Source organism: Camellia sinensis, chromosome 7, assembly GCF_055761805.1.
Source record: "Camellia sinensis isolate YWXY chromosome 7, ASM5576180v1, whole genome shotgun sequence".
NCBI classification, from domain to species: domain Eukaryota; kingdom Viridiplantae; phylum Streptophyta; class Magnoliopsida; order Ericales; family Theaceae; genus Camellia; species Camellia sinensis.
This window is the reverse complement of record NC_138967.1, coordinates 136,286,671-136,309,492: the sequence shown is the minus strand read 5'-3', so window position 1 is coordinate 136,309,492 and position 22,822 is coordinate 136,286,671. Positions and strand designations below refer to the sequence as shown.

General features: G+C 33.1%; 1 protein-coding gene and 1 long non-coding RNA gene across 2 annotated transcripts; one reads left to right on the top strand and one right to left on the bottom strand.

The window, feature by feature from the left end:
* Positions 1–9,257: 9,257 nt before the first annotated feature.
* On the bottom strand, positions 9,258–19,714 carry LOC114270627 (putative plastidic glucose transporter 1). The gene is made up of 11 exons (XM_028212159.2): positions 19,266–19,714; positions 18,363–18,563; positions 17,989–18,088; positions 13,741–13,853; positions 13,073–13,166; positions 12,836–12,986; positions 11,858–12,004; positions 11,700–11,773; positions 10,715–10,803; positions 10,448–10,562; positions 9,258–9,738 (listed from the first exon to the last, which is right to left on the bottom strand). Exons 1-11 carry the CDS (start codon positions 19,583–19,585, stop codon positions 9,541–9,543), a joined length of 1,602 nt encoding a protein of 533 aa, XP_028067960.2. The 5' UTR covers positions 19,586–19,714; the 3' UTR covers positions 9,258–9,540.
* LOC145795337 (uncharacterized) lies at positions 15,522–17,984 on the top strand. Its single transcript, XR_014336126.1, has 2 exons — positions 15,522–16,611; positions 17,495–17,984. It is a non-coding gene; the product is annotated as an uncharacterized LOC145795337 (long non-coding RNA).
* Positions 19,715–22,822: the final 3,108 nt, after the last annotated feature.

The window sequence follows — 22,822 nt, the reverse complement described above, 5'->3', positions numbered from 1 at the left end:
GAAACGTCTTTCAGTGTTTATCTCGACTATACCAAACTTATAAATTGCTACAAATTTCAACAAGTGGTAGACTTCATAATCTTTGGTTAACTCATTTTGTAATTTTGCTCAAAAATTTCAACAAGTGTTAACATTCCTTGCTCCTTAATTATCATTCATTCCCCCTGCACCTTCTCCCTGCCCCCTAATGTGAACGTTAGGATCACATTAGGGAAGTGGGCTTCGTGCTGTAGTCACGGACCTGATGTGTTCTTCTTTCGCCAATGTATTAAAACTTCTGGTATTTAATTCACCTCCTTTAGACCCTCTTTCTCTTGGCCTTTGCAAACTATCATCGCTATTTCCTGAAGCATTTATTCCTTTCACAATTCTGGTCACCACTTCTGGCGTGCACTTTAGTGGTTCTAATCAAAACGACGTTTGACTCCGGCGAATCTTTTGCCGACATTTAACTTTGTGCACTCTTTAACTTGTAAATTCGCTCAGAATTTAAACATCATTTCGGTTTAACTTCGGTTAAGTATCATCTCAGTTTAACTTCAGTTAAACATCACCTCAGTTTAACTTCGGTTAAACATCATCTCGGCTTAATTTCGGTTTAAGCATTATCTCAGTTTTTGAAGTTTTTCCTTTTTTTTTCGTCGCTTGTACTCTTGTACCTTTTTGTTCTTTAGATAATGTAAACTCTGCATATGGCCGATATGTCTCCTTGTTCTTCAATGTCTAATTCAACTTTCCTTCTCTGAATGAAGCGCTCTTCGTCGCCCTCCTAGACGAGGATTTTCTTTAGTGTCTCTTCACTCTTTTTGGCTGGCTCCTTGCCAACATCATCTGGGACCTCCATGTCCTCGTCTTCAATCTCTGCCTTCCCTGGTTCCCGAATTTTGCAGGTAGTTTTCATTGCTGCCATGGAGCAATTCTTTGCCTGCAGTTGGTCTCCTCTGACTTCTTCAATCTCATGTACTGTGGGGAACCGCAATAGTTGATGCAACGTTGAGGGAACTGCCCCCATTGCATGCAACCACGGCCTTCCCAAGATGATGTTGTAAGGTGAAGGCGTGTCAATCACCATGAATTCTGTCTTGATCTTCTTCTAACTGCTCTTGCATGATTCTATACTTAGAATATTTTGCATGCCTTTCATACTTTGCCTCCTTTGTGCAATCTTCTCGGGGTTACATACCTCGGGTATAATAGCTACAAAACTTTTACTTCGGCAAGATACTGACCTGCAAACTTTTCATAAATTCTAACAAGTGTGGAACATATACTACTCAATGTTAACTTTTGCAAAATTTTTCTCAAGTTTCAACAAGTGTTTAAACGGTGATCTCGGTCTAGCCTACTTGTAAATTGCTGCAAATTTCAACAAGTGTTAACATATACTGTAAATTTTTCTCAAGTTATAACAATGATCTACTTGTAAATTGCTACAAATTTCAACAAGTGTTTAAACAATATACTTAGCTTTTACCTCAACCTGTAAATTGCTGCAAATTTCAACAGATGATCACATGTCGGCTCAACATTATCTTATAAATTGCTACAAATTTCAACAAGTGTTAAGCATCTTCTTTGGGTGGACCAACCTGTAGATTGCTATAAGTGTGCAAACTATAACCTCGGTTTCATTTTGACTTGTAAATTGCTACAAATTGCAACAAGTGAAGAGAACCAGTAATCTCGGCTTAACTTCAACTTGTAAATTGCTACAAATTTCAACAAGTGAAGAGAACCAGTAATCTCGGCTTAACTTCAACTTGTAAATTGCTACAAATTTCAACAAGTGAAGATAAGGAATCAGCTTAACTCCAACTTGTAAAGTGCTACAAATTTCAACAAGTGAAGATAAGGAATCAGCTTAATTCCAACTTGTAAATTGCTACAAATTTCAACAAGTGAATTAAGGAATCAGCTTAATTCCAACTTGTAAATTGTTACAAATTTCAACAAGTGAATTAAGGAATCATTTCAGCTTAACTTCAACTTGTAAATTGCTACAAATTTCAACAAGTGAAGGTAAGGAACCATCTCAGCTTAACTTCAACTAAGCATCATCTTGGCTTAACTTCGGTTAAGCATCGTCTCGGTTTCACTTCGGTTAAAATCATCTGGGCTTAACTTCGGTTAAGCATCATCTCGGCTTAACTTCGGTTAAGCATCGTCTGGGCTTAACTTCGATTAAGCATCATCTCGGCTTAACTTCGGTTAAGCATCATCTTGGTTTAACCAACTTGTAAATTGCTACAAATTTCAACAAGTGGTAAACGCATTCTTCTTCTCTACGCCCCCAGTGTGAACTTAAAATCCACTTGGATTCTCATCATACATGTAGCTTTGACCTTGTCGCCGAGGTTGTCGGCCTTGGTTTCTCTATTGATCTTACTTGGCTCCAACCTGAGTTTGATTTTTGGCCTCGCATCGGCGAGCCGTTTCTCTTTTCTTGTTCCGACGCCTTTGTTCCCGGCATGTCTTCCTCGGCCTTAGCATACTTCTCAATTCTGGCCAACTTTAGTCTGATCTTGTGTGTTTCTTTTTTATCTTCTGGGATTTGAGATCTGCTCATTGTGCTCTTCTCTTCTCGGACTCAGGTGCTGAGATCTTATCTTCTAGAATCTTGGATCTGCTCACTCAGGTTGAGCTCTTCTTTTCTCGGACCTACTCATCTAGGCTGAGATCATGTCTTCTGGGATCTAGGATCCGGGATTTGCTTACTTAGGTTGAGCTCTTCTATACTTGAATGTTATCTCCTTGGGAGCGCTCATGCCCCCTGTCTTTGCATCCCTTCTGGAAGGGTCTTCGTTCCTCTGCAGGTATCTATCCTTCCATACCTGGAGGTCATCTTCGTTGTAGTATCCTCTTCGATCTGTTGTCTTTGGTGTGTCACCTTCCTGGCCGGTGTCTTTCACTCCGTGACTCTGGTCACGAGTTTCTGTGTTGCGATCGTCCCCTTCAATGTCGAGATCGATAGGTCTCTCACTCCCAGTAGGAGCATTGTCTCTAATCTGATCCTTCTGTCCGTCATTGGCCATCTGTTCTTCTTTCTTTCCCACAGACAGCGCCAAATTGTGTGGGTGATTTTCCGACCACACTGCCCGCTTAGTAACCAGCTGGAGAGCACTGGCAGAATAGATGGCACCTGACGGACCTGCAACAGAAATATAAGAATCCCGTGGTGGTTTTGACCACCCGGGGGCACTCCGACGATCAAGTCAGTATATCTCTTAAAGATAAATCAAGTACTAAACTCACAAGCTTGAGTATCAAAAGCATACCTTAGACCCATGGGGGTGCCTCTCTTTTATAGCCAATACAATCCTAGTCCCAAAAGGAGCCTGACCCTAATGGACTTAGGATTACTGCTAATCTGGGACTCCCAGTGGGATTAGGATAAACTCTCTAAGAGTCTTATCTTTACCCAAACTGAAGTCTTCTTCCAATCTAAGACTCTTGTCCATATCCAAGTTGAGTTCCCTCTTTATTTTAGGACTCTTGTCCCTTATCCGCTTATCTCGGTTTCCGATATCTTCGGAGATAACCTCGGCCTTGCCGAGATCACCTCAGCATCACGACCAGGACACGTGGCACCTCGGCTAACACGCCGGCGTCACCTTGCCACGTGTTGGTACTCAGAAAATATATCCTCACACTTTGGTTTTGTATATAAGTGTGTTATAGATATAAGTGATTGTGGGTTTTGTATATAAGTGTGTTATAGATATAAGTGATTGTGATTGTACAAGTATATGCAAGTTATTTTGTTCCATTAAAGTCATCACAATTCATTAGACGATCTTTTCTATTATTGATTGGTTTTTGCCAATCCCAATTATTGTGTAATTGTTATTATTGTTAAGCAGACCTTTGGTAGTCATGGATTACTAGCCGGTTACGACGTTAAACCTATATGGACGGGTTTGGGTTGTGACAAGATGAATATAAAAGTTAATGAAGAATTACTTTTAGGTAAGTTTAAGATTTTGAATAATTTTACTTTAATTGTATTATTGGGTAGTGAGTGATTTTGATGATTTAGTTTAGAATGTGTTTGTGTTAGTTTATGATTTTATTTAAAATTTTAAGATTTTGAACGATTTGTTTGTATTAGGAATTGATTTTGTTGTGTTTTTAATTTTATAAGTTTTAATTCATTAATTATTAATGTTGAACATTTTAGAAAATGAGAGGAAAATGACCCAAAATAAATATTTACAAAATGAAAAAAAAAGGTTCAAAAATAATTTTTTTTAAAACAAAGTTTAATTCGCAAACCATCCACAACTATCCGCACATCCGCGAACCCTATCCGTCCAAACCGCAATCTGCATTACTAGTGATTGCGAGTTCAATTTTTCTCAAACCACACATATACAGACGGGTTCAAACCACAAATCGAATCGTCTAAAATTGAATCACGAACACCTCTATATTTAATAATGAGTACTCACTTCATAAATTTAATTTTGAGTTTTGTTTAGCTAGAAGTGCAACCGCTTAAATATTTTATCTATAAAAATAAACTTAAATAAAATGATCAAAATACTCCCATCTATATATATGCTATATACCCAAACCAAACCCTCACACTTCACGAGTCATCTCCTCTCTCTCTCCCCCTCACTCTCTCACTCTCACTTTTTCATCTGCGCTCTCCGTAGCTACCGAGTCGCCGCCCATCTCCCACCCACGCCCATGCCTCACCCACCGCCTCTTCCTCCGCTGTGGTCTCACTCAATCTCCCCTAGGGTTTCGTCATCAGTGGCCACGAACCGGAGCTGAGATCGGCGATCGAACTAGAGCTCCGCTACCACTGTCGTTGTTAGATCGTCTCCGTTGTCAAATCGTCTTTGTCGTTAGATCATCTCCATCGTCCCTCACCGAACTCTCCCTAGATCCGCCTACCGTAGATTACTATCGCACCGCTGCTAGTAACACTGCCCTCCCTCTCTCTCTAGGTCGACTAAGCGATCTATCTTCTCTCTCTCTCTCTATTCCTCTTGAGATTTAGTGGGTGGGAGCTCCCTTCACACTCCGAATATTTGGCATCTTTTCTGTTTTTTTTTTTTTTGTTGGATCTAGATTATTGTTAATGATGATCTATTGTTAAATTGTTGGATCTGGATTTGGATTGGGTGATTTGGTTTGTTCATTTTTTAGATCTATTGTTAGATTATTGTTATCTTTTTTTTTTTTTTTTTGTGGTTGTTGTTGTTGTTGTTGTTGGTTATTCCAACAGATAGTGGCAAAAAAATGTTTGCGTGGTTATATCTCTATATGTGTGGTTATCTGATAAAATGTTTTGAATAAATATATTGTTTTTTTGTTGTTGTTGTTCTTGATAAGATCACATTGGAGATTTTCTTTTTGTTTGGTTTGGAAGAAAGTGGAGAACATATAGGTTGTTTTGATGATGAAGAATTTCTACAGATAAAAAAATAAGTTTAGTGAATTTTAACAGATAGTTACAAAATTGAACAGATCAAAAAATGTAGTTGAAAAATTGAAACAGATAGTTGAAAATTTTGAACAGATAGATATAAATTTAGACAAATAAGAGCAAAAATAAAACAAATAGTTACAAAATTAAATAGATAAAAAACATATAATTTGAAAATTTTGAACAGATAGGGAAAAAAATTGAATAGATAAGAAAAATTTTGAATTGATAGGGAAAAAAATTTGAACAGATAGAAAATTTTTTTAGTAGATAGGGAAAAAGTTTGAATAGATAAGAAATTTTGAACTGATAGGGAAAATTTTTTTGAACAGAAGTGAAAATTTTGAATAGATAGAAATTTTTTGAGTAGATAGAAAAAAAAATTTGAACAAATAGGTAAAATTTTGAATAGATAGTCAACGAAAGTTAATAAATAAGAAAAAGTCAACAGACAAATTAAAGAATAAAATTGAAAACAAAACATCTTTTAAAACAAATAAAAAGACTTCTCATCAAACTATTTCACAAAGAAGGAACCTCTTACTAGCAAAAAATATCTATTAAATCTAATATCTTATACCCACCTTCCTGGACTTTTCAATAATTTTAATGATTTGGAATTTGGAATAACTTTGGTTAGCTTCCAAAATCCACAATCCAAAAGACCTCTTTTCAAGGCACTTGTTCATTAAACAATATAAAATTTTCTAATATAATAAAAATTAATTTTTTAGAATAAAAATATAATCATTATGTTTGGTTCCATTTTTTTAAATTATTTTTTCTGAAAGAGATTTGAAAATTTTATTTTGAAAAAGATCTTTGTTTGATTTTTAAAAAAATACATTATTGTAAATTCGAGTTTCCCTTCAATTTAAGGAGAGTGCCAATTTTGGAAAAAAAATTTATCACATCAAAAAATACTCTCATGTTTTATATATATATATATATATGTACATGCTATATATTATGAAAACATAGGCAGTGTTTGGGAAGTGAAATGAGAGGTTATTTTACGCCCCATTTGTTTTCAGAGGTAGAATGAAGGGGATTAATAGTGAAGAGATTGTTAGTGAGGGGATTAAGTAAAATTGTGTTTATTTTGATGATAGTTGTTAGTATAGAAATTGTTAAATTATTTTTATATAAAATAATAAAACAAATAAAAAAATATAAAAAATTAAACATTAATATTTTAAAAAAAATCCCAATATAAAAAAAATAAAAAAATTTCTAATCCCCTAACTATTACCCCAAAATTTCTAATCCCACTTCTAACTTCCATCTATATCACTTCCTCCATCCTAATCCCCTCCCATCTATTTAACCCCAAAACAAACAGGGCCTTAGCCCCATTCAAGAAAAAAACCAAATGGTACTTAAATCAATTATTTATATTTTTTTTAAAAAAAAGAGCAGTTGGTAGTGGGCAGCCTACATTGTCACGTTGACAGTATAGGCTCAGTGGGCAGACAGCCTAGTCCCATAGATAAGAAATGATAATTTTACCCCTTTAGACCAATTTTGGAAAAAGTGAAAGTAGGGACAAATTTGTCATTTCAACCTCGCATAATTTCAAACACATTTTTCAATATAACAACTCAAATAAAAATCCATCTTATCTTCTCAAACACAAAATCTAAAATAGTCTAAATAGCCAAAAAGCCTAAATAATAGCCATTTCCCAAACAGCCACATAATTTGGTATGTAACCATTTATGGGTATATATCCTACAATTAAATGTGTGATTTTATCATAAAATTTTCACTCATTTTAACCATAAAAAACATTTTTTTTTCCTTTCCAAATTGGCATTAAAAAAAATTCTTACATAGAATTAAATTTTTATAAATGTTATGTAGAAAATTTATTTTATTACAAAATATCATAACATTAATACAAACATGTGTAACATTATCAGAAATTGACATAAGAAAATGTCCAAATTTTTTGTATTTGATGTTGCAAAAGTTTGTAAGTTAGTTATTATTATTTTTAATGTCAATTTGTAAAAAAATTATGTTTTTTGTAGGTGAAATAAGTGGAAATTTTATGATAAAGTCACACATTTAATAATAGGATATATACTCATAAATGAATACATATCAAATTATATTTTCATACATATATAACATGTACATATATATATATATATAAAACTAACATAAGAGTACTTTTTGATGTGATAATTTTTTATTTTAAATTGTCTCTCTCTTTAAATTGGAGGAAAACTTGAATTTAAAATGTGTGTTTAGTTTTTTTGAATAACCAAACAAGTATTCTAAAATTTTCAAAAAACTGAGTTTGAAAAATAAGAATCAAACAAAGTGAATAGTTTGATAATGTGGTTCCAATTGTCATGCATTATCAAATTTTAGCATTTGGACAATTGTTATAATTTGATAAAGAAAATAAAAGCCCATTAAAATTAAATTAGGTTAATTATACAGACCTCTTTTATGATTTCTAAAATTACACTATCTTCTCAAATTACAATTGTCAGATTATGAGAGTTTCTAAATGTCCTTACCTTTCGTTTTTAAACGTCAACTTCTTTGACAAATTTCAAAATTTACAAAATTTTCTTTGAATACCCAACCTAATAACCAAACTAACCTCATTCCTAGGTTTCAAACTCTAATCCCATACCCACGGCAACTACTACCTCCTTCACTTTGACTACCTTCAATCACCCCCGCTACCTCCAATTGCCATAACTTCCACCTCTCTTGCCCTTAAAAACCATAGCCGCCACCTCCCATACCCTAAAAATCCTAGTTCCCACCCCTTAATCAGGTGACCTTTGTTCGACTATACAAGTTATTAAAAAAAAATAAAAAACTATTTTTAAAAAATACTTAACTTTTTTTTTTTATTTAAAAAACAAACATGATAAATTTAAAATATTATGATTATTTGATCAAGTTAATTTTTTTTGAGAATTACGTGCAAGGACCCTACAAAATTAATAGTTCAGATAACTAAAATAGGATCTATGGTAAGTTCAAAGGCCTCCAATTCAAATTTGGACTAGACAATTTGTTCCCAAAAAAACAAAATACTTTTTAAGCGTACGAATCTCACAAATTAATGGTTACTATCTCACATGCAATAATAAAGTTTGAGCAGCGATTCAGAGCTCTAGAGCTGGAGCTCTAAACCTAGCTCTAGTGACATAGCAAATAAAAAAAAAAGAGGCCAAAACATTATATTACAATAGAATCCACCCCTATTAGAGCTCCCTAGAGCTCCTTTATTAGACCTTCCAATCATTTTTGTACGCTGTGTTTGGTTGGGAGATTTGGGAAGGGAAATGGAAAGGGAAATGGAAATGAAAGGAAAAGGAGAAAGAATTAATAGAATTCCAAATCCCAACTATGTTTGGTTGTGTTGGTTATAAAATAGAATTGATGTCCTAAAAGGTCTCCTATTTCTTTATTTATTTCTCACCCCCTTTCTTTTCCCATATATTTTTTATTATAACCAAACATAAATAGGATTACATTTCTCATTCCTTTTCCAAATCCCACCCCAAAAACCCCAACCAAACATAGCAGTAAAGTTTTGATATTTAAAAATAAGACTCACTCAAATAACGTGATAGAGTGATCTCAACTGCTTTATCGCTTAATAACCTGATAGAGGTATCTCAACTGCTATATCTCTTAATATCAGTAGTTCATGAGATTTGTATGTTTTTAAAACAGCCACTAAGAGCCACTGAGTGGGGTTGGAATGCAGAATTCACACCTTGATACAAATTAGAGGCTGTCTTCGCTCAAAATTCATGCAGCCAAACACACCCTTAAAGTTAAGAGCTTGTCACAATCAACACAAAAAGGCTATTTCAATTAACACAATAACACTATGTCCAAAAATAAACTGTCACAAAGAAACTAACTGTACAATTTCAATGGTACACCAAAGAAAACGAAATAAAATCAATCATAATCCAAAATGCAATGAGAATACAAGACTTCAAAATAACCTTACATGCCTGAAGACAGCCACATCAGAATAACCATCTTCTGCAACTAAGGCTCAAGCTCGATAAACTTTCCGTGTCGTCTCTACTTCTCTTGATCAAGGATTTAGATATTGGTCACTCATCCTTGGCCGCAAAATTGGGATTTAAAGACATCTCAATTTCTTCAAGGGAACGCCCTTTAGTTTCAATGATAAAATTGTAAGCAAATATTGCTGACAGCAAGGAAAACGCGCCAAAGCTTGCATAAACTGGAGCAACTCCAAATTTCTCCACAAGCTCAAGGAAGAATAGACCAACCAAGAAATTACAAACCTGAGTCACATGACAAATGCAAACTAAACTACAGTTTGAATTACAAATATAGTCCACCAAAAGCATCATCAAATAGGTATGCTTGAAGTACTAGAAACATACATTTACATGGCTTCTTACCATTATTATGTTTATTATAAATTTTATTTTACGAAAACCAGTCTTGTTCAACTTCTCAAATTATATGAAGCTGTGATTAATTAACACTTTTTTTTGGAAGCGTGTTTAGTAACCACACTTTTTTGTTTCATACTTGTTCAAACTCTGATGAAAACATGATTGCTAACAACATTCTAATAAAAAGCGTCGCTAGCAATCACGGTTATACTCTAGATCAAACTTCAAAACGAGGAAATTTGAAGGCATTTGTTTACTAAGTACGTTTCTGAAAACGTGTTTAGTAACCACATTTCATGTAATTTGATAAATAAGTTTCCACTCTTTAAAATAAATTTTAAATAAAAAATTCTCTACTTTACAAGATAATTATATATATATATCATTCTAATCGGCCCATTTATATCTTATGAGCAAGTCTACAAAATTATGACACCTACATGCAAAGCTAAATCATGAGATAGAAACAGCCATTCTCTAGAACTTCACCCATTTCTTTCTTTCTAATTTTTTACTTTTCACTTTTTTTTACCGACCTTTCACAATTAATAGTTGTTTCTCATTAATTATCGGACAGGTTTGTGAAACATACCCAATGAACTGAGAAACTGAAACCCATGATCTTCCCACGCATCCTGCTGCTACTAAGCTCCGGTATAATAATACCAGTTACAGGGCCAGATCCAATAGCAAAGGTAAATATGTACCTAAAAGCATGTAAAAGGTAGAATCCAATAATATAGCGCATCTATAGATTTGCTGCTATAAGTATGCTGAGAATGCCACAATTAAATTCAATTGATTTAATAATTTATATCTTAAAAACACTTTCAAATGCCACATGGTGAAGAAAACATACAGGACAGTTCCCAATATTGATAAGTTGTGACCAAGCTCTTCATCTATTGGAGAGCTGATAGCATAGACTACTAGAAACATCGATATTGCCTGCAAAAAGACAGATTTTGTGCGTTAGTCCATGGGCTATGTAATCAAGAACAAACATTTAGACCGCAAAATGTATCTAAAAGAGAACATATTGTCCCACTCCCACCAACTGCCTCCCTTAAACAAATTCATTTTCGTATTTTATGAGTGTACACAAGACGAAATGTTCCAATATTTCCTCTCTCAAACACCCTTTCTGAGCTATGAAACATGGATACAAAATATGATACAAGAATACGGCGATACGACAAAATCTTAAAAAATAGGATATGGATATGAATAGGATGCATTAAATTTTTTTATATTTTTTTAAAATAATTTTTAGTATTATATGATACATGAACTCAAAAAATAATTAATTTACTTGTTTGTTTCCTTTTTCTTTTCTTTTTTTTTTCTTTTTTTTTTCAGTGGACACATTAATTTGATAAAATCTAAAAAATTAGCATTACCACTTTAATTTCACTATTTTCTTCTTCGGTAAGAAATAAGAAAATATTGAAAAACTACTTTGTATTTATTCTAACAATCATACTCTAATACTATGCAAAAATTATTACAATCTCGATTTCATAATAATTTGGATACGTGACCGTGAGTGTTTTAAGAGTATCGGATACTTCTCAAAATTAACATTAAATATCGGACATGTTTAGGAAGTATTGGACGTATCAGTGAGTATCCAAGGAGTATCAATATCCAGAATATGGGTACGACATAGATATGACTCCATTTAGAAGTATCCGTGCTTCAAAGCTTTTGAGTAATGTTGACATGTTGTATTACATAGTTTAATATCCCACCAATAGCTTAAGCTATGTGTAAGCTATTCAATTTATCTCCATCCAAAAAAAAATGTCATAAGATAAGAAACATCTCATTTTCACTTCACTCACCATTCCCAAGTAACTACCAATTAGAAGCGTTTTCCTCCCTCGCTTATCCATCAAGTATAAAGCACCAAGTGCACCTGGACATGAGTACCAGCATCATATTTTTCATGCATGTATCATACTAATATGATATACATATATATCCATAATTTATACTGAACCTGCAAAGTTGGTAAGTCCAACAAATAAGCTTGCTAAAGCACCACTCGTAATTCCAACATCTTGAAAAGTCAGTGACGAAAAATAAAGAACTCCATTTATACCAGCAAACTGTTGAAGTATGAAAAGGGCACCTCCAATGAATGCAACTGCAGCCATAAAGAAATTTGTGACTGAAACTGAGGACAGATATGTCAAATAACTCAAAATAAGGACATACTGCGTGCTAAAATACAACAGGGTGATCCATATAATACCACAAAAACATGACACTGCACATATCTAAAATAGAACTGAGTGAAAATGGCATCTCCTTAGGGGTGTCTAAAGTGCACCGTTCACAATATGTAAGCATGAGAACCAAGAAGACAAGCACACTTGTCGGGTAATGACAGCATTGATCATTACTGGGAAAAGAACTTGTATTCCTAGAACTTCTTCTAAACTCATCTAAACCAATCCTTATCAGAGCTGTTTGTGCCTGTTTGTATTTCTCACAACTTCCAAGTTCCAACGATCAAAGAAAGCAGGTTGAATATAAGTGCGCACATGTACTGTCTTTGAAAAGATAATGTTCAAACGAGCGGTGCCTAGCATGGTTTTTAGAATCATACGATCCATGATTCGATATAAGTTTCAACCAAAACAATTGGAGTCGTGTTGTTTCATCGAAAATGAGTGAATCGTGCAATTCAATTTGTGATTCATAATGATTCGCTGTGATTCAATGCGATTCAGTTGTTTTTGTTTTTATTTTCATAATGCACAAAACAATGTCTTTTTTTCCTCGCTATCAAGAAATTAAAAAAAAAAAAAATCATTATAATGATATTTATTTCATTCTAAACATTGTGTATTTATAATATATATATATGAATGACTATATAAAGTGATTCTAACAATGGTGCCTATCAATGTTAACTACCGTTAAAAGTTCAAAGCCTGTCCATATGGGACACTAAAAACAACCTTAATACAACCTCTAGAGTGTGGCTGCTCTAGGAGTTCCAGCCATCTGCTCTCCAAATCATCATTCCTATTGACTGACTGAAATTCTTCAATTGCTTTGTTGACTTCAGATGGCCCCCAAAGGTTACGGATAACTTCTTTAGCATCTTCTAGTCTTCCTACCTACACAAGCGATAGAATAACAGATTAATAAAAGCACGTGAAAAATAATTTAAAGATAATTTGTAGAAAATAAAACAGAGTCCTACTTTGCATAGCCACCTTGGGCTGTCTACAGCAAACTGCATTCCAAGGAATAAAATAAATCCAGGGACACTCGCAATATAGAGAATTGTCCTCCACCTGAAAACAAGATACATTTAAACTCAGGCTGAACGTGATATACCACCTACCTTCCAGATGACTAGAATATATGCAGAACATGAATGAAACAGGATCGATCCTGACAGTACTTCATATGCTTCATAATTTATTAATCACTCTTCTATTCTTTGTATAACAGATTTCAAAAACCACAAATATTGCATGCTGACTGAATCACAAATTGTGAAATTCCCAAATTATCAAAATAACAAAAGAATATAACATATGCTTCCCTTTTATTTATTTAAACAAGCATTGCAATTCACTCCCAAAAGTTCATTCTCAAATTTACAATTCCTATTTCCCAATCCAATCTTATTTCCTTATGTCCTGTTATGTTTAACCTAAACTACCTGATTTCCTTCTATCTAGAGGAACAATAAATAAGCGCAACATAAATAATGCATTACTACTTAATTTAATTAGAGCAAGAAAGCTGGATATAGCCATTTCAATATGTCAGATCAAAATATCATCGAGCAAAATCATTGATTTTTGGAATCCACTCCTCGGAGCTCAAGCATTCACAAGGAAACAAAAGAAAAAGCCTCACCAGTGGGGATCATTTTCTGAAGGACTTCCTAAAATGAGTGATGCAATAATTCCGAGGCATGTGCCAATTTGACACAGGGTCCCAAAAGAACCCCTATACTTTGTTGGAGCAACCTACAAAATAATCATTAGGAAACAGATGAATAAAAACAAGTATACATTTATTTTTTTATTTTTTAAAGCCAACTTAGCTTCCACAACGATAAAGAGATAAAACAAATACAGAAATTCAAATTACCAGCTTCAACACAAATTGTTATCGGAATGCACCCAATTTAGCTTGGATGTTAGTTAACCTCTTTGAAAATTGAATTACAACTTCATAATACTACGGAAAACCCTTCATGAGGGTGGAACGGAAAGTATAGCTTAGTAGTTTGTTTGCCCTGATCATGGGCAAACCATCAACATTTTGCAAAATATCATACACTGGAATTTCAGCAACTGAGGAAATTTCTCAGTAATTTCTCTTTAATATTGTTGTTTTAAGGACATTGTAACATGCATTAAATATGGTTCTTTCAAATACACTATTAACATTGATTACAGAAAATCTCATGCTGTCACGTATCTTTTTCCATTTCAGGGGACTTCCAAACATTTATTATAATGATTCTGGTTTTTTTTTTTTTTTTTTTTTGGGGGGGGGGGGGGGGGTTAGGTAAGTCATAAATTAAAGACAAAAATTACACGTTTATAAGGGGCATTCCCTAGGTAATACAACAACCAAAAAAAAAAATACAAAAGAAAGACTAAACCCCTTATTAGGGGGGAGTGACTTTACAATACAAGAGTGTTGCTGATATATTTTGCCCTCAGTAACTTATGCCAACAGTAAAGAAGGCAGAGTGACTAGGGGCAATATATAAGCAACACTAACACCGTATAACCCAATTTACCCATATAACCATTATGTCCAAGTAAAAACTAACCAAGATAAAACAAGCAACAACCCACAAGACCAATCAAAAAAATGATAACCACCCCCACTTGCCCCCAATCTCTACCGCAAATTAACCCATGGAATCCAATAAGCATCTCACTCCTCACAACCGTGACATCCTAGCCACTTACCAAAGCCAAAGCCATGACAGAGGAAAAAATCTATCCCACGAGAAATCCCGACAGAGTTACATGGAGCTAGCACAATCGGTAACCATAATTAACGGTCTTGGGAGTTGTAGCAAAAAACGATAGCCACCACAACAGCAAACCAATACATAGTCAGAACCCGTGTATTTAATTGTTGTTTAACTCATTTCCATCTTGTTGTTTACTGAGTTTGGCTTTTGGGAGTTTTGATTGTGTTTGAAATAGGTTAGGAAGTTAATTTTTCAAAGTGGTGTTGTTGCCCAGAATTTTCTTTATTCGCTCGAGCGACCATTCCTTCGCTTTGCAGTTCTGCAAAACTACTGGGAGGAGGTCATTGTGTGCTCGAGCAGTGGTTTTGGTCGCTTAAGCAGTGTCGCTTATTATGTCTATTGCTCGAGCGGTCTGTGCGTATATCAGTCTGAGAGAAAGACCTTTTTGATCACTTGTTCACCTCTTTCTCTCTCTAAACATTCCAAAAACCTTAGATCTACTCTCTCTCTCTCTCTAGTTCTTGAGCTTTTGCACCAAATACTCCAAATCCGTGAGTTTCCTCATCCTAGTCCTTTGGAGAAAACCGTTGAGCACGGCAAAAGCTTCATTTTAATCAGAAAAGTTAGTTTTTTCAGCTCCATCAAGTTCTGCCTCTTATTTCCTTCTTGTCTTCTACTTTGAGGTAGGGATTTCTTTGGCTTTTTTTTTTTTTAAATGATTTTTGGCTTAATTATTTGCCTTTTGAAAAGGGTTATTTGTTTGGAAAATTTTGGTAAAACCTAGGATTTAGTTTGAAATCAAAAGAGGGGTTTTCCAAATTAATTCTTGAAAATGGTTGTAAAAATATGGTTATGGGTGATTGGTGTCGTAATGGTGAAAACCTTTTCTTAAAATTGATTTTGAAAGAAAAGGGGTATTGCCCAAATTTTGGATATTTGGAATTGTGAAAGGGAAAAAGAAAAATAATGTTGGATATTGTGAAATTGGAATAATGATTATGTTGATGATGATGGTGGAGTTGGATATGTAATATTACTCCCATTATAATTGATGAAAATATATATTTTGATTGGAAATTATCTATTGTTTAGAAATATCTGTTTTGAGGTATCGATGGAGGATAATCTTGATTATTGTAGACATTGCATAAGGATTAGGTTGAATCGAAACTAATTTCCTATCCATTGTGCATTGAGCATCATTACACATTGAACATTGTAAATGTATCGATTTTTGAGAAAAATGGGTGAATACTTTGGTGAATCTGGTTAGGGGTGTGGTTGTGGTTATGATGTTGGCCTGTGTGTCCTTAGTGAAAGTCCAAAAACCAACGCGATTAGGTGCCGATCATTTCGGTTAATACCGGTAAAATGACTTTGGTAGTGCTTGTATAGCCTACTGGCAGGTAGACATGTACTTGGAGATTCCTCGTGTTTTGTATCCACTGCCCTATTTTTTGTATTAAAATAGTTATTTTCATAAATTGATATATAATTTGGCATTGCAAGGTTTTGAGATGAAAAACGAGAAATGTTTGGAAAATGGCATGCATGTGCATTCACCTTATGATTTTGCTAAGATTCATATACTGTGTTAGAGTATTCTTACTGAGTTTTGGCTCACCCTATGTAGAAAATAACTTTCAGGTACTGATGATATACCTTCGCCAAGGACATAGCTTGGGAGGACTCGGGCTTAAGGCTTCACTTTTGTTTCTTGATGTAAATATTTTTGTTCAAGCCTCGGGCTTTACTTGTATTAAGTTTAAACCCATTTTGTTATAACCAAGGTTCTGAAAAGCGGTTGCGGTCGCTGTAACGGTGGCGGTGACGCGGTTGCGGTTGCGGGGTGTAAAGGTCGTAGTGTAACGGTTGCGGTAACCGGAACCGTGAATTTTTTTATTTTTCGCACAACTTGAAAAAAACTTACTGATACACATATTTTTTCCATGATCATATTTATTGGGTTAAAAATAAATATTAATCAATTTTTGTAAATTTTTAAATATGATCTAATATATTTCATATTTTTAAATCACTATAAATTGAGTTTTTTACATTTTATTTTAATAAGTAATGACTTTATATTATACAAAAAATCAATCACTAACTATTATATATAAGATAAATAATAACAAAAGTAAGAGAATAAATAAGAGCCTAAATATATATGTATATACATATTTTAACCAAGCCAAATAGATAATGACCACACTTATTATTATTATTATTTTCAAACAATATATAGATAGACACACACAAACAAAATGATTTAGTGATAGCAGCTGAATAGAATAGCATAGGTCTTACAACTTCAACAAATCAATAATATGTTCTTCATCTTCCTTCTTCTCTCTCTCTCTCTCTTGCTCCTCCATTTTCTCTCTTTATCTTCCCTCTTCTCTCTATCCCTCTTCCCCAATTTTCAGCTTTTTTTTGAATGTTTTTTCGAAAAAAGCAGTTTGGAACCGTTACGTAACGGTGCGTAACAGGCCGTTACGGCTGTTACGACACCGTTACAACTGCTACGGCAGCCACTACGGCCGACACACCTGTGAATCTCAATCACACTGCAAAAGCGGCCGTAACGAGTGGCGGTAACGGCCAAAACCGTTACGTAACGGCGTTACGTAACGGTTGCGGCCGCTTTTTAAAACCTTGGTTATAACCAAGTATCGTCTTGGAAAGTTGTAAGCCATTAGGGAATTCCTTTATTTGAATTTAAATTTCCTTTTTGCTCTTGTATCCATGCCATATGTTATAGATTTATAACCTAGGATTTGTGAATATATATTGCGTATGTCATCTTTTGTAACAATCAAAGATAAAATGAATAGAAGATATGAGATTGTTGATTTATAGTAACACTGTTATGTAATGGGTTAACGTTAATTATTTCGGTGCGTGACATTTATCATCTAGTACATGCTAAACTTGACTTAAATCTACATAAATTTCCACCGTTTCCTTTACCATACTGAGACAAGGTAACAAAGCTCACAATTACAACTAATATGAATGACAAAAAGAAATTAATATATCTTTTCCCCCCTCAAAATGGAAATTGATGATACTGTCATATAATTTCTAGAATATGTGACTATAAATAAATATAGTTTTAAACAAACCAAATTTGTAAATTCAGCCTCTTTAATACCAACTTTTACCTCTGAAATATAAATAGGAGCAATAGCCGAGTTCACACCAATGCCAAGGCCAACAAGAAATCTTCCCCAGAGTATTTCATCCAAGGAATGAGCTTGTCCACTGTTACAAACTGAAAGTGATCAAGATTAAAAAGAAAAGTAATACAACATGTCTAACTAAAGACCAAAGAAGGTATGATACATGGAAATAATCAGAGTGCCGCACATCAAAATGGATAACCCCATCCCATGTAGACATGCAAATGCATACAGTATGAATGATCTTGTCTATGTGCTTATTAAACATATAATTTTATTATCCGTTGTAAAATTTTACCTTATCTTACTAAGTACCAAATTTTACTTCATTTGTGTCAATCACGAATTTAAATTACCTTATAATGGCACCAAGAATAAGTGGTATTGTGTCAAGCTGAAAGGTGCGTCGGCAACCCAGTTTATCGACCAATGAACCAGAGCTGATGCTTCCAATAAATGCTCCGGCTATGAATATACTCACTACTAGTCCCTCAATAAATGAGTTCCCTTCAAAACCAAGCTCTCGTGCAATAGATACAATAGGACCATTCATTACTCTGCATCATACACCCAATAAATAAAAGCAAAACGAAACTATCAAATTCAAAAGACTATACCCATCAAAGTGCATAAATATTAAAAGCTATTAAATTCAAGTGCTTCATTCACAAATTTTTTTTCTAGGTTAATTAATTTGTTAAAACTAGACGTTGCGATAGTAAAATTAGTAGTGCTACTCTAATTCAAAAGTTAGACCCACTTTTCAAGCAATGATTTGGTAATCTATTAGAATATCTAAGACAACACTGTCTCTCCTCTCTTCTTTAATCATCAGCCAATAATCTCTTTTACACATTAGTGTGCTTGAAAATGGATCTAGTAAGTGTAATTCTATATCATTTTTCAATTATAAATAGGGTAAGTTACAAATACACCTCCAAGGTTGATTTAAAATATGAATCGCTCCATGTAGTTCTAAAAATTACATCCCGTCCCTTAAAAGTTTTTAATTTTGTAACAACTAACCTATTTTGTTAATAAATTATCAAGTTAACTACCAGTTTTTAATTTGACTACCGAAATAACCTTAAATAGAGCTGAGTGGACTCACCTCATGTTTCTCAATCACCCGACACAAAAAAAATTATAATACCCAACATTTTCTACCAATCATAATAGCACGAAGCAGGCCGTGCCCGTGCTAATACCCAATAACCAGCCATTAAGATAACATGAGAGAGAGAGAGAGAGAGAAATACCCAATGTGATAACCGAAGAGGAATTCGGACATGGAAGCAACCAAAACGTGAGGGAATGCAGGCAACCATCCCACATCAATTCCTTTATCAGCACCCTCCTCCTCTTGTAATGAAGTTGATTCACCCTCCTCTTCCAAACTTGGTTTGGAAGTCTGCAATTGAGGGAGATTGTGTTTCTTGGCCGCCGGAACTCTGAACTTTGTCTGCGGCGGAGGATGAAAACCCAAACCCAAACGGTAGGGTGGGTGTTTGTTATCGGGAGCTGTCAGGGTTATCGGGACCGGAACAAACGCTTGACGGAATCCGGGAGCTGCCCACATCGGTTCTGATCGTGGGTGGCTCTTCTTAATTCTACTACGGTGGTAGTAAGCCAAACAATCAGAATGGATAGAGATAGAGAGACACAGAAGAGGGACGAGGATCAATTTGGATTGAAGTGAAAATCTCAACCTCTTGTAATTTGGCGCATTTTTTATTTATTTATTATTATTTTAATTTAATTAAAATAATTATATTATAAAAAAATAAAAATAATTATTAATTAGGTTTAACATTTTATTTTAATTTAATTTATTTTTTAATCATACAAAAATGGCTTAATTATACTTTCACCCACTTTGTTTGACCAAATTTTATTTTAGTTTAATTTAGGTTTGTTTATTTTGACGTAAAATATTTTTGTAAAAAATATTTTATTTATTTTTTACTGTTTGGTTAAACAAAAAATAAGTAAAATATTTTTACATTATTTTCATAAAAAATGATTTACTTTTAAAATTTTTGTAAATCAATGTTTACAAAATTGGCACTCGACCGCTATCTTTTCAACTGGTGGTGCTACATGTACTAATTAATGTACACATTAGTATACTAACTAGTATTATGTCATTATTATTGATTCCACCTATTATACAAATTACAAATATTCAAAACCTCTAAAATTATACCACATCATCTGTTAGTATACTAGTTAATACATTAATTGGTACAACAATGGCCAGGGACGGAACCAAAATTTTATTATCGGAAGGTTTAAAAGAAAAATAATTTTTTTTCACCATATACATAAAACACACATGTATGTATATATGATATATAAATTATATATATATATATATATATAATTTAAATACCATAGAAGCAATTTATAATAGGATGAATAAGTTTTTTTTTTTTAAATGTAAAATATAAAGAGAATTCAAGATGGAAGAAAAATAACATATATTTTTTATATTAAAGGGTCATTTTTATATATAAAATGATATATATATATATATATATTAAAAATTTTATGACAAACAATAATGTTCATAGAAACAAAAAGACATGACCTCCTATAGTAATTTCTTAGTTCCGTCCCTGACAATGATATTATCAAATTTGACAACCGCGGCCACTTTGGTAGTCCTACAAATACTCTTAATTTAATCATAAGAAAGTTTAGGGTATCCAAAAATTTGATTTAATCTTTTTATGTATATATATATATATATATATTAAAATTATGGTCCATTTTTTATTGGGTAAATTATAGGACTGAACAAAAAAATCGAAATAACCACAAACCGAACCGGTCCAAATCAATTTAGTAGGCTTGGTTTAGTTTTTCTAATTCGTAGTTCGGTTTTGATTTGAAAATTTGAAAAACTAGTGTTAGCAGTTCGATTCTGAATTTTGTTCTATGATTATGAATTTAAACCAAACTAAACCATGTAATTTAAACCATATACCATGCACACAATCTCAACTTTTTATATATGACATCCAAACCCTAATCTCATATATCATCATAGTGTTGTCTTTCTATGTCATGTTTGTTTAGGTTAATGGTTGAACAATGTGCACATTTATGTTTTGAAAATTTACAGCAGATTAATATTGAACATGTTTGCTTAATATTATGTTTGTTTAACTAGTGAACATATGAGAGTAGTTTGATTGATGGTATGTTATTATTATTTTTAAAATTTATGACCAGTTAAATGTTTTAGGAAAGTGTCACATGATTTTTTTTTGTGAATAGATTGTGTAAAACTGTGATTCCAAATCGAACTGGAACATATTTATATGGTTTGGCTCGGATTAGTTTCATAATTTTAATAGTTTGATTTGGTTACAATTTTAATGGAACCGTAAATAATTGATTGGTTCCGGTTTCATCTCAAACCAAACTAAATAAGACCATAGTTAGCCCTAGTAAATTATACTCATCTTTCTCGAGGTTTGAAAAAAAATATAATTAGCTCTGCATTTTTTACATGATTATACTAATCTCCTTTAAGATTTAATTTATATAACAATTAGGTTCTTTTTCATCAATAATTCGTTAATGACATGAATGAAAAATTGACGTTGTCATCTCTTATCTATTAAAATTTATATTTATTTTTACTTATTTTAATATTTATCTATCATTTATATTAGTTTTAGTTGCTTTAATCTTATTAAAAGATAATTCAGTATAACTTAAAAATGGGGAAATTTGTTTTAAGGTTCTTGATATTAAGATTTTATAAGTTAAAGGACATACAATATTTTTATAGTATTTAAGGTCTTTCAATATTTTTACAAGAAAATTCGACTTAAAGAAATTTCAAATTTATCTGTGATCATATTAGAGAAATTTCAAAAAAATTCTGAGTTGAGGCTGAAATTTCTTTGAGTCAAGTGAAATTTCTCTGAATCAGGCAAAATTTATCTGAATCGAATTTTTTCTATGAAAATTTTGAGGGACCTTAGCTAATAAAAAAACATCTTAAACCTCTCATATTACACAAAGTTGGAGATGAATGTTTTACTAATTTTTCTTTAAAAATATGGGGCTAATTATATTTTTCACAAATCTCGATTGAGTATAATTAACCCAATTTTTATTTTAATATGTTGAGCATGTGCTTCACACGCGGCATAGTAGAGCGTGGAAATTGTAAATGCATATATAATGGGCTGCCACGTGGCGTTGTACAAAGATCATTGAACCCGTAGTATTTTTTTAGGAGATAGGCCGTGGAGTTTATTACTCGTCTTGTTTTGATGGTCAAAACTATTTAATATGTAAAGTTTGTTGAATATTTTATTCTTACAAATAATTATATTGACAAAAATGTGTTTCGATCAAGGCGCAACCGATATTCAATCAACCTGATTTTTTATAAACATAAAGTACTCGACGAGTTTTACACATTGAACGGATCGGATTATCGAAATGGGACTGGTGGTGGGCCCCACTGGCCCAACAGCACGCTCCACTCCACTATGTAGACCGGGGAGAAGTCCCTAATTTGTTTTTATAAGGCAATTTTTAAGTATGCAAGTGCATATCATATGTACTTGCATAAATTCTTACAAATATAGGTAAATTATCTCACAAAATCATGCACGTTTTCACAAACATACGTAAGTTAACTCATAAAAATTTGAGAAACCACAACTTGCATATATTAGTGAGAACTTATACGATTTTGTGAAATAACTTATGTATATTTATGAGAACTATATATGTAAACTTTTTAAACTATTTAACAAAACTTAGCTTTAAAAAAAAAAAAAATTATTTA

Bases quoted from the DNA above. Each gene is read 5' to 3' on its own strand.
- LOC114270627 (XM_028212159.2), bottom strand. From the start codon at position 19,585: ATGTGGGCAGCTCCCGGATTCCGTCAAGCGTTTGTTCCGGTCCCGATA. The intron at 13,854-17,988 runs GTAAAAGTTGGT...ATTATTTTGTAG, and splicing joins CTCCTATTTATATTTCAGAG to GTTGCTCCAACAAAGTATAG. The intron at 12,987-13,072 runs GTAGGACTCTGT...TCGCTTGTGTAG, and splicing joins GCCCAAGGTGGCTATGCAAA to GTAGGAAGACTAGAAGATGC.